The 12436-nt window shown below is 45.0% G+C and overlaps 1 protein-coding gene across 6 annotated transcripts in view; it reads left to right on the top strand.

Moving 5' to 3' along the window:
• Nucleotides 1–10206, top strand: part of ANXA2 (annexin A2) — a 43282-nt gene extending 33076 nt beyond the window's left edge. For 4 of the 6 annotated variants that reach the window (XM_057306237.1, XM_057306233.1, XM_057306234.1 and 1 more), the window contains exons 6-12: nt 1226–1316; nt 2268–2347; nt 3692–3751; nt 5803–5896; nt 6460–6555; nt 7032–7090; nt 8387–10206. In XM_057306237.1, coding sequence (XP_057162220.1) covers nt 1226–1316; nt 2268–2347; nt 3692–3751; nt 5803–5896; nt 6460–6555; nt 7032–7090; nt 8387–8590 — 684 coding nt within the window. In that variant the 3' untranslated portion in view covers nt 8591–10206. The remainder of the gene's footprint in view (nt 1–1225; nt 1317–2267; nt 2348–3691; nt 3752–5802; nt 5897–6459; nt 6556–7031; nt 7091–8386) is intronic. The other 2 variants (XM_026518604.4, XM_048219774.2) reach the window with 1 other exon arrangement.
• Nucleotides 10207–12436: the final 2230 nt, after the last annotated feature.

The raw sequence follows: 12436 nt of genomic DNA, 5'->3' as shown, positions 1-12436 counted from the left end.
TTTCTTCCAATGCATGAGTTATTTTTAGACTAAATTTCTATCATCTCAAGATTGAAAACCTCCCCCTAAAATATTTGAAGACACTGAGTGGTCACTCTGTAACGTGTGTTAGAATGTTGTGTAGACCTTTTGCTCACATAGGAAGAAAGCTTGGCTGTGCTGGAACCTCTACGTATCGTGGTCAAAAACTCTGGAAGAAGAGGCATTGGCTCATAGATTAGATTAAGAATAAAATTCAAAATTAACCATTGACCCGAAGTTTCGCTTATATTATACAAACCACTTTTCAGGGGCGTATAAACTCTAATAAGTCTAATTAATAGCTGACACACTTTTCATGTGGATAAGTAAGTTTCTTATTGTATTAACACCTTATAATTGATTTACATTTTAAACAGTTGTAATTCTACTTAGTTCAAAGTGGTATTTCCATATTCGGAAAGACAAGTATTAGAGAATCCTGATTATTAAATCTTGACTTTGATCATGAAGCCAGCTTTGAAATACATGTTTCAGTGGGTCCTTTCAAGCTATCTGGCACGTTCAAAAGTGTATGTATTAAATTTGAATATATCACCCATCAAATTCTTATTCCTTAATAAAGTGTTGGTGTCTAGGTTTATTTGGCACTTCATTATTTCCTTTTGCTTCCCTAAAATGCCCGAAGAGTGCATAGTAATCAAGCAAAAATGGAAGTACAAGAATGAAATTTTTAACATTAACCCGATTTTACATTTCAAAGAGGTGAAGCTAAAAATTTTATCTTATCTGTACCTTTCCCTGGTAAAAGGCTTATTCCAGTCCAATGATGCTGGCTGCAAAGGACAACAAACTCTCTATATTCCTTTATTTAAATTACTGAGCAGAATTATTTAATAAAGAAACTTTTCCCATCTATTAAAATAATTTGAAAAATAAAGAAAAATAGGAAGAAGAAAAAGTTACTCATTTTGTAAACCCATCACCAAAAGGCAACTCTGTTGATACGGTTGAGCTCAGATACACCACTTATCCCATCTCTTATTCTGGTGAAGCGTTTTTTAAAGAAATAGAAAGTAACATTACTTTGTGCTGAGGAATATGGTACAGATCCCCCCAGTAGGAATGTAGAAAGGAGCTTGCTAACTGACCCAATCCAGGTTTGCAGTTTACTTGATTGAGATCAGAGATGTAGGCTAATGGCCAAGAGGACTTTCTCTGCTGATGTCTCTTGCCTGGTTCCCAGGGGCTGGGGACTGATGAGGACTCCCTCATTGAGATCATCTGCTCAAGGACCAACCAAGAGCTTCAGGAAATTAACAGAGTCTACAAAGAAAGTGAGTAGCCCTAGCTCTTTGATGCAGCTTCTCAGCCCAATTTCTGTAACATCATCATGGTTCCCTGGACTACTGTTGGGGGCAGGATGCCCAGATTACCTATGCAGAAGTGCTGTCTGGGCCATCCAGGTGTTTGCCATGGTCCAAGCCCCTCTTCTCCACCTTTTTGTGGCCTGTTTTGGTAATTGCATTCCACTAGGACTTTTATAAAAGGATAGGCAGGAGGGAAATGATGGAAAACAATTTTTTTTTTAAAGGGTCCGATGGGAGGAGTAGAAAGCATTGTACATGGATTTAATGTATTGGGTGCTTTCCAGTCTCTACTTAAGAAGTTCCCAACTCTGGATTGTGGATAATTATTGCAAGAGGCATGTGAATCCGTGTGCACCGAGCACTATAGGAGGCTGGGGGTAGAATCAATGATGCAGCTTACATGTGTATCTGTTACTAGGTTTCAATGTCGAAGCTATTTTGAATAATAAAATACACGTTCATTCAGAAGCACTCTTTAATTCTTACTAGTTTTTGCCATCGTGCATTTTCTCATTTAGTGGCTAGCAAAGCACAATTGGGGTGTGTGTGTGTGTGTGTGTGTGTATGTATGTAGCCTTCCAAATTTTTTCATGTTCAAAGTGAGTTTTCATAGTCAAGAAGTTTGGGAAACAGTATTTTAGCTACAAAAGAGGTCACTGATCAAAGGTGGGCTTGAGGATGCCTGGTTTGATCCAGCCCTGTCCATCTCCTGTCACTGATAATAACATTTGGCTCTGATTTTATGAGGCTAAAAATCATAAAATAAATCATGGACCATCTGCCCTCATTTGGGTGGATACATCCATGCTGCCACAGCTGTTTCTGCTTCAGAGGCTTAGTGGGGTGGGGGCAGTTGCAGTGGGTGGGTGGCTGGCTGCACAGGCAGGAAGTATAAAACCAGATGTGTTGTTTTCCAAGTGTACAAGACTGATCTGGAGAAGGACATCGTTTCTGACACATCTGGTGACTTCCGCAAGCTGATGGTTGCCCTTGCAAAGGTTGGTTTCCGGTTTGTTTATTTCTTTGTCCTTGTTTCCTCCCGGGGCAAGTCCCATACCTCATTTTATGCCTGGGAGCAAGTTAACTCGATCCTCTGTGCCTGCCTCAGAAATTCCAGCTGCATTTCTGACAGGGGGTTTGCACTGTCACTGCAGAGTTGTCATTTTTGTATAATAGGATTTCTTATCCTGGGAAACCGCATGGTCAAGTGGACTTTGGGGCCAGAGGAGGAATAGGCAGCTCTCAAGTCCTGGCCTGGCTTATGTGCCAGCCCTCACCACATGACTTGGGGAAGGTCACTTTGCCTCTATGGCCACACAGGACCTGGTGGGAAGTAACCCTCTTGTTTTTCTTTCATTCTTTCTGCTCTCACTTCTCAGGAGAGGGTTTGCCCAGGTAGTCCTCTGCTGGAGAGGAGGTCTTTGTTTGTTCTGAGTCCGAATCCTGACCAGTGTGCAATTTAAGGCCTATGTGAAAGGGGAGGGAAGAGAAATTATTTTCTCCAGGAGCCTTAATGACAAATGATTGATTGGTATGCTGCCTCCTGCCCACTCACATCTCCGTTACTGTAACAACTCCTTCCAGCCCTCCCCGCCAGCTCCTCACCCTGCGTCCCACCAACCACCCATCTTTCTGGAGTCCACTTTCACTAATTCACTCCCTTGATCAAAACCCATTTCTGCTACATCAAGTCCAGACTCTAACTGCCCCTAGACCCTGCCCCTCCCTCACTTCATCTTCCTTCGAGGATTCCTTCCTGCCTGCCTTCCATTCTCTCTGCACAGCACCTCGCTGACCTGTGGCGTGCTCAGCCTCTCCCTGTGCTGGTCCTCCCGTGGGGAATGGCTTCCTCCTCCTCCTCTTTACTAGCCTCACTGACCCAGGCCTCAGCGTTCGCCTCATCCCTACCCTGTTGTCCGCAGACTTTGCTGACCATACTGACAGATGGCTCCCTTCTTCTGCATTTTATGTCTTCATAAGCCATGGATCACGGTGTTGTTTTACCTTTTGTTCCATGCTTATGTTTCCATCTGGGTGGTAAGCTCTCTGAGGGAAGGAACTGAATATCATTGGCGCTTTTTCTGAAGGCAGAGGGAATTCTAGAAAGTGCTTGTCCCAGGAGGGCATTGATGGTGGTGAAGCACAACCCCCCCCTTCACTGCCTCAGTTATTTTACCAAACCTTGGTCTTATCTAGACTTCAAAGTGAAGAACACTTTTAAGTGTGTGTGTGTTCCAGAAACCAAATAATGGTTTATGTGAGTTGGAGAGAAATTAAAATTTTCAACATCAAAATGCACAGAGAAACCTGTTTGATGTTCTTACTTTTGCTTTCCTCTGTAGGGTAGAAGAGCAGAGGACGGCTCTGTCATTGATTATGAACTGATTGACCAAGATGCCCGGGTAAGTGCCAAGCTTCTGGCTTGAGTTTCTGTTTTCTAGCAAGTCTCTAGATGGTCTGTACAGTAGTTCTCGGTCCTGTGTAACAACGTACCTCCAAAATTAGTGGCTTAAAACAACCACACTTACATCTCTGTTTCTGTGGAGAGTGGCTTAGCTGGGTGCTTCTAGCTCAGGACCTCTCATGGGGCTGGGGGCAAAATACTGACCAGGGCTGCATCATCTGAGAGCCTGACAGTGTCAGGAGGATCTGCTTTCAAGATCACCCGGCCACGGGACTGTGGGCAGGAGCCCTGGTATTTCTCCACCTGGGTCTCTCTGAGGGTTTGCTTGAGTGTCCTCGGAACATGGCAGCTGGCTTTCCTCAGAGTGAGGAAAAGATGTAAAAGAGAAAGCAAGGAGGAAGCCAAATGCTTGTTATCACCTAATCTCGGAAGTCGCAATGTCACTTCTTTTTTTTTTTTTTAAGATTTTATTTATTTATCTGACAGAGAGAGAGGGAGAGAGAGCACAAGCAAGAGGAGTGGCAGGCAAAGGGGGAGGGAGAAGCAGGCTCCCCACTGAGCTGGGAGCCCAAGGTGGGGCTCGATCTCAGGACCCTGGGATCATGGCCTGAGCCAAAGGCAGGCTCTTAACCGACTGAGCCACCCAGGTGCCTCTCACAGTGTCACTTCCATCATACTCTTCATTAGAAGCGAGTCCCTATGTGTTGCCTATGATCAGTTCCAAAGGAAGCAGGTGCCACTTTTGGAAGGGAGGAATGTCAAAGAATTTGTGGGCTCATTTCGCTTCCTGGGCTTAGTAGTTATTGTAAGATATTCCCTCTTGAGGCTGTTGTTAATATGGAATCAGCAGCTGATTGGCATATGCTTATTTAGGCTTTGCTTGTATGGAAGTACCAGGTTGTGTAGGGTGTGATCAGGCTGTGTGCACTGGTGTGCATTTGCTAAAGTAAACAGCATGGCTGAGTGGAAGAAGACGCAACATGCCCTTCGTGGTGAGGGAGAGGGGAGAGTAGCAGAGACCCTTCTTTTCCAGTTGAATAGCACTTTTGCCGGTTCTAGTCCCATAATCACCAAGAACTGTTTGTTAACCTGATTCAGATCGCTATGAACTGCGTGCCTTTCCCAGACAGTCGACAACTATCTCAAAGCATTTTATAAGAGCTACAGAATGAAATTAATTTAAATTCATTTTAGTTTTAAAATTCCGTATGTTTCGGGGCACCTGGGTGGCTCAGTTGGTTAAGCGTCTGACTCTTGGTTTCAGCTCAGGTCATGATCTCAGGTTGTGAGATCAGCCCCATGAGTTGGGCTCCGTGCTCGGCATGGAGTCTTGCTTGAGATTCTCTCTCCTCCCTCTCCTTCTGCTCCTCCCTGCTTTCCCTCTCTCTCTCTCTCTCTCAGTAAATAAGTAAAATCTTTAAAAAATAAAATAAAGTAAAATTCAGTATGTTTTCACACAGCACTTTTAGCAGGAGGTGGAGAAGCGTTTTAAAAAAAGTAATAGAAGTTAGGGTTTACAACTCCTAGATAGTGGGTGGCCACTGAATGAGTATCTTATCCTTGTATAAGTCTTCCTCCCTCCCTCCCTACCATTCTTAGCATTACTTATAGCCCCTAAATTTTCCAGACGCTAAAAACGAGACTTCCTGAGTCTCTAAGAAATGTGCGTATGGTACCTGATCTGAGCTGTCTTCAGCAGACAACCTTTAGCTTATTTGCTGTCAAAAGTACCAAAGGAAGGAGGGCTGGATGTGCTAATGAACATTTGCTTGTCCTGTTTAAGAATAGAAGCTCTTGGCTCTTCCTTTGGCATTCGAGGGGAGTACACACCTCACAAACAGTCCAGTCTCATGCTGTGTTTGTGCCTAAGGAAGACTGCTCTCGATTAAGACTCTTGACTTAAATACAACACTTTTGCCTGTGTCTTCAGCGCAATCATCCTTTCTCATCTGGCATTTTCAGTGTATGGGTTTTGAGTGTTTTGCATGACATTTTGTATGACCTTCCCCCGGATCGGGTAGTCAACTTTCTTGCTGGTCGTGCTTGTAGGATCTCTATGACGCTGGAGTGAAGAGGAAAGGAACTGATGTGCCCAAGTGGATCAGCATCATGACCGAGCGGAGTGTGTGTCACCTCCAGAAAGGTGGGTTCTATACTGAAGAGGTCTTAGAGCCTAGGGATGGTCCTCTCAGCCAGGCTTGCTGGTTATCTGTGTGGGGGCACGGGTCTGCCAGAATAAGTTCACTCTCTTTTATCCATTTTCCATCACCAAATCCATTTGCCCTTCTCTTCCATTTTGGATCCTTCCTCTTCCTAAATATTTTCCACATTTGATGCTTTAGCTTGCTGCCCCCCCCCCATCCAGGATCATTTTATCTTGCCATATTTGTTGAAGTAATGGACTTGCCTGGGTGTTAGATGCTGTTTCTCATTGCTTTCAAATAGAATAGGTTCCTCTCAGAGTTAAAGATGGTCAAAATACGTGGCCCAGGCAGTGCCATTCAGAGCAGGTGCCCGGTACAGCTCACCCAAGCCAGCCGGTGCCGTGTCAGCTCTGGTCCGCCATGATGGCCCCTAACTCTCTAAGATGCTCTGGTCATCCTCAGTTGTTTAGTTATTTTTACCATGGTGCCTAACCATGTGAGTGATCATTGATAGCTTTGATTAGCGGCTCTGTTATAGTAATTACTTTTTGCTTTTCCTTAGTATTTGAAAGGTACAAGAGCTACAGCCCTTATGATATGCTGGAGAGCATCAAGAAGGAGGTCAAAGGAGACCTGGAAAATGCTTTCCTGAACCTGGGTGAGCAAGTTTGCCCCTCCACCCCCCGGCCCATCCCTAGTGGACATCAGCTTTCAGGAAACTGTGCCATAGAGGAAGTGACAAGTGGCCATCCTGTTCATTCAAGTGTGTTTGGGACATGTGGTTCCTTTACCTGATTTGGGTAGTTGTATAATCTTCACTGTATAAATTTAAGATATGAAACTGAGGAGGGCTTAAAACTGGTAGAGTGAGGAATTGCCCAGGAAGAATAAGATGACAAGAAAAAGGGCTCTGTTGGGGAAACTCACATATCCACTTGGATTTCTGCGGCCCTTAAGGTCCCCTGTTTAAACTCAGTGGAGCTGAGTTTCAGAGGATCCCCAGTTTTCCCTTAGTTTTTCCCATTTTGCAGCCCATTCCTGTTACTTTAGGTCATCCTGTTTGTGCACTGGGGTTGGGGCCTCACCCCTCACTGGTGAGGAGAGGAAAGCTGACCCCTTTTCTTCTCTTCACAGTCCAGTGCATTCAGAACAAGCCGCTGTATTTTGCTGACCGACTGTACGACTCCATGAAGGTAAGGGCAGTCAGCTGAGAGGTCCATGTCTGCACACTAGGCTTTTCTTCCCTCGTTGCCCCAAACCAGGTCTCCTTGACTAGTGGATGGCGGAAGGGCCCCCACGGTCTAGGCGCAGGAGTGTACTGCTCAGCCGTGGTTGTATTTGACAGGTGAGAAGACAAGTCGGTCTTCTCTCGCTCTCCCCAACTACTTGCACATGCGTTTGTGTGCAGGTGGAAAATTACCAAACGGTAATTGTGTCTGATTCCTGCTTGGATTTCTCGGGGATTGCCTTCCATTACCCCAGAGTAAAGACAGACAAGGAAAGGAGAGATTACCAAGCAACCACTGTGCAGTAGACATGGTGTTACTTACTTCATCTGAAATCATTACCAAAAAGCCCATGTGGCTTGTGTTATTTTCTTTATAGATCGGAAGACTGGAGCTCAGGAAGCTCCAACTAGCCTGATGTTACATAGCCACATTGGAGCTTGGGTCTGTCTGACTCCGAAGGCAGCCCTGCAACTCTCTCTTGAATGGACTGTCTCTTCCCACGATCCCATTCCATTTTCTAGGCCTCAAGTGTGCCTTGTGCTTTCTGGCTTCCTGGCCCTTGTTCCTGTATCACCCCTTGTCCATTCCATCTCCCTCGGGTTCTGTGTCAGATAGAACCTGTTCCTCGATGCCTCTGGTCTGAGACTCTGAAAGTAAACTCGGTGGTCTTTACTGTTCATACCATTCAAAATGGCACAGACCACAGTGAACACATGGCAGCATGTCTTCTTTAAGCCCGGAGAGCCAGGAACTATTTGTTACATATGTAAACACACACGCTTCTGAAACTGAGCCGTGCTGTGTTAGTGCTCGTGCAAGTTTGTTGAGTGCGCAAAGTGGGGCTTTGTGCTGATTTCATCCCGGCATGTTTGAAATTCCAAGATGCTCATTTTTCTTTCTTCTTTTTTTAACTTTATTTTTTATTTTTAATTTTTTTGAGAGAGGGAGCTAGGAAGGGGCAGAAGGAGAGGGAGAGAGAATCTCATGTAGGCTCCATGCCCAGTGCGGAGCCTGACACAGGGCTCAGTCTCACAGCCCTGAGATCATGACCTTAGTCGAAATCAAGAGTCAGACGCTCGACCGTCTGAGCCAATCAGGTGCTCCAATATGATCATTTTTCTTAGAGGAGCAGTTTCATTGTTACCTTTGCAGTTTCTTAGAGGGCAGCATCAAAAACTCAGATGAGTTCCATGTGTAAGAAAACTTACTAGATTAACATTGCCAGTGAATTGTAACTTGGAACATCACCTTGACTTTCAGGGCAAGGGGACTCGGGATAAAGTCCTGATTAGAATCATGGTCTCTCGCAGTGAAGTGGACATGTTGAAAATTAGGTCTGAGTTCAAGAGAAAGTACGGCAAGTCCCTGTACTACTATATCCAGGTAAGCCCTGTGGTGATGTGTTGGCCCTGCCTGGCCATCCAGACGGCCCTGGGTCCCCGGGCCGGGGGTGTGTCAGAATGATGACAATATGGGTGGTTGTCTAATTCACTGGGGGAGAGATGCTAGTCAGCAGATACCAGGGGTTTATTTTGAAAGTGCCATTTATGATTTATCCTAGAATCGTATAGACAGGCAAATATTTTATACTTCCCAAATCTGTTATTCTATAGTGATAATTGGTGTTCATGACAATGATCCTGCAAGACTTCTGACATCCTGAGGAGCCTGAGTTCAATTAAATTTTACATTTTATTATGCGGTTGAGCCTTGAACAACACAGGTTTGAACTGCACTGATTGATTTATCGATTTTTTTCAATAAATACAGTGTAGTACTGTAAATGTATTTTCCTTCTGATTTTAATAATATTTTTTTAATCCCACTTACTTTATTGTAAGGATATAGTGTATAATACACATACCATACAAAATATGTGTTAATCGACTGTTTATGTTGTTGGTATGGCTACTAGTAGTGAAGTTTTTGGGGCGTCAGAAGTTATACGGGGATTTTTGTCGGGGTGGAACAGTGGTGGGGGTTGGCACCCCTCAGCCCTCCGTTGTTAAAAGGGTCAACTATTTCCATTTTTTCAAAGTCCTCTGTGATAGGCCTGGCAATGTTTAGTTACTCAGAACTTCGATCTCTCCCGCCAATTTAGTCTCTGTTTTGGAGAGACGGAGCCTCCGTATGCAAGGAGGGGCTGCTCACAGTGGCCTCCGCCTGGGTTTATCAGACAGACATTGCAGCCCCCCCTTTCTAAAAGACACTGAAATTTTCAAAGACATGTCAGTAGTTACCAAGGATGAACTTTGAGGTGGGTTCAGTATACCCATGTTTATTAGGGCACATGTTTCCTCACTTCACTAGCTTATTCCTGCTAGGAATAAGAATCTTGGAAACAGCATCACGAGACAGGAAAGGCCCTCGTCTTCTCTGGAAGCATGAGGGCCGGCGAGAAAAGTGGTGGTGCTTGCAGGACCTCACTGCAGGAAGAGCAGGCCGGCTTGTGTGGGTCTGATTCCTCGCTGTGTGGCTCCCCAGTACCTCACATTCTCTCTGCCCTTGTGGTCATGTCACTCGAAGGTCTCCCGGGCCAGACTCCCCGAGGGCCTGCTGATGATCACTTGGGTCTTTGTGTCTGGGCAGGTCCCGCAGAGCCTTCTCTTTGCTGCTACTGGGGGAGGCTCTGTGTGCGTTGAGCCTGCTTCTACGCTCTTGCAGAGTTTGGGTCTTTGTTCGGATACTGAATTTCTTCTTTCTCCTTGGCCATTTGTAGCAAGACACGAAGGGCGACTACCAGAAAGCGCTGCTGTACCTGTGTGGTGGGGATGACTGAGGCCCACGACGGATGAGCACCCAGGAATGGTGCTCCTTTGTTTCCAGCTAACAGTTCTAGAAAATAGCTTGTGACTAACAGTCCCCTTGTGGCCGTCCCTGCGAGGATGGCGTTGGCATCGCCCCCTCCCCGTCCTTATTGCAGTTGCCTGAGCGTCGCCTGCCTCTCACGTGTAGTCTCTCCTTTTAGCCGAAGCAATGAACATTCCAAGGACTTGGAAGTGAAATCGATGATGTGAAACACTTTGCCCTTGTATACGGTGTCATAAACAGATGAATAAACTGAATTTTTACTTTATAAACAAGTACTTTGTTGACCTTGCTTTTGACTTAATTGTTTAAAAATCAAACATGCGTAAAAAGAATAAAAAAAAAAAAATCAGACATGCGTAAGGGCTGTATTGTTCAGCTGGTAAAGCTGTTCCCTGGAGGACTAAAGCTCTAGAACTCAGCTGTCTGATATGGTAGCCACTATCCAGATGTGGCTATTTACATTTAAATCAATGTAAATGAAATAAAATTAAAAATTCAGTTCCTCAGTGACACTCTCCACATTGCAAATGCTCGATACCCACATGCGGTTAGCAGCCAGTGTATTGGACAGCACAGGCACAGAACTTTACATTATACCAGAAAGTTCTCTTGCACAGCTCTTCAAGCCTAGGGAGTGATAGTACCTATGGGGGAAAACTCCCACCTGCTCGTCTTTCTACAGGTAAGTTTGGTGAAAAACAGCATCAGTGGTGGCCTCAATCTAGGAAGAGGAGTGGGGTGGCATGGTGGGCTCCAGCAAATATTGCAAATTTATCTATACGCCATTAGCCTTCGAGAAATAAATAATGTTCTGCCCCAACTTTACGGACACACCTGCCAGTGAGTCAGGCTACAGGATTCTTGTAAGGAGGTGTAACAAAAGTGGATTGAGGGCACAGAGAAGAAAGTGATTGCTTTTGGGAGGATTGAGAAAGATGACCCAGAGGAGAAAGCATTTTTGCTGTGTCTGAAAATCTAAGGTGAAGTTTTTACAACAGGGAGGAAGCTCTCCACCAGATTTTTCTGCTTCTGAAAATGGAATAGGTGATTCACACTACTGGCACTATAGGCACCAAAACCATATACAGAAAGAATTATGTCTCCCACACGTCCCAGCCAGCGAGGGGCTGTTCCTAGGATTGCCTGGTTTCTGGTCCATCTTTTCATGGATAGACTGTAATAGACATGATGTGTATTACTGTATCACTGTTCGTAATGTAACGATGCCGTCCATAGGCTGCTAGCCCAGGACATTGGACGGCTTGCTTACACATGTCCTTCTCCTGAGCAGGGTGTAGGGCTGGAGGCAGAGGGAGTTGATGACCATCCTCAAACCCTTCTACTGTATTTCCTCCTGGTCAGAGGATGCTGTGTTAACTGCTCATTCCTGAACCCAGCTGACGTACGGCACACTCAGTAGTCTGCAGGGAGTAAGCAGGTAATGGAAATTAATGTGTAAAATGGCTGTTGGACAGAACGGGGACTGGGGGTGTGGGGCTGGAGAAATGAAGACCGCCTGTCCCACTTGAAGCATTCAAATTCAATTAAAATGACACTATGTTGACCAAACAAAATATATCCGTGAGCTGAATGATTTGCCATTTTGACCTCTGGCAAACTTTCGGTAGAAACTCAGATGGTGCATGGCTCTTGAGAGGCCCATGTTGTGCCTGTAAGTCCACTAAGCTATTGTTTAAAAAGTCTGTTAGGCAAAAATACTGTTTTCTCAAATGTATCCTCCTATGCATATTCGAACTGACACTCAAATCCCAAAATATGCTTTTCTGTGTGCTTGGGACAGAGTTCAAGGAACTGCATAAGAAGCAGGGTCTTTATGTTTAACCCTAAATTACAGTATTGAACTCAAAATTGATAGGGCTGGGTAGAGGCTGTCTGGAGTAGTGTTTCGAATCAGGAAGTATTTGGGCTTTGTTTCTTCCCATCATAAAGTGTTTTTCAGGCTGCAAAGGGAAAGGTGGTAGGAGAAGGCAAAGCTGTACAGCTAGAATGTGGGGAGGCTTCTGCTCCCACCACGCCTAGGGCACCCTGGCCACTGGTCTGGCTGGTTGGACCCTCCAGCAGGCATGAGGGAAAATCCAAAAGGCAGACTGGCACCAGAAGGGCTCCGGGAGAATGGTTCAAATGCTGCCCGCTGTCTCCTGTATGGAGCAGTGATTGTCTCATGTTATCCAAAACGACAGAAAGGGCACTTAGACTTTGGTCTCCTATTCTGAATTCCAGTCTGTCCTCAGTGAAGCTGTCCAAACCATTTCTTGAAATAAATAACCATCTGGAGATTTGAATAGTCTCCCAAACAATTTTACTTTGTAAAGAGAAGGAAAAGGGCACCGGGCAGGCTTTAACGTTTTGTCAGCTGATAATAAGAATTTTGATTTTATTCTTTGAGGAATTAAAGGCAATGCATGTAGTGTGCCATAGAAACTCATTGAACTATGACTGTGAACAATAGGACGATTTTTTTCCCCCCGACCTGTGTGG

The sequence above is a fragment of the Ursus arctos genome, unplaced genomic scaffold, assembly GCF_023065955.2.
Source record: "Ursus arctos isolate Adak ecotype North America unplaced genomic scaffold, UrsArc2.0 scaffold_36, whole genome shotgun sequence".
Taxonomy (NCBI): Eukaryota; Metazoa; Chordata; class Mammalia; order Carnivora; family Ursidae; genus Ursus; species Ursus arctos.
Note: the sequence above shows the minus strand (reverse complement) of the source record. Positions and strands in the feature narration are given on the sequence as shown.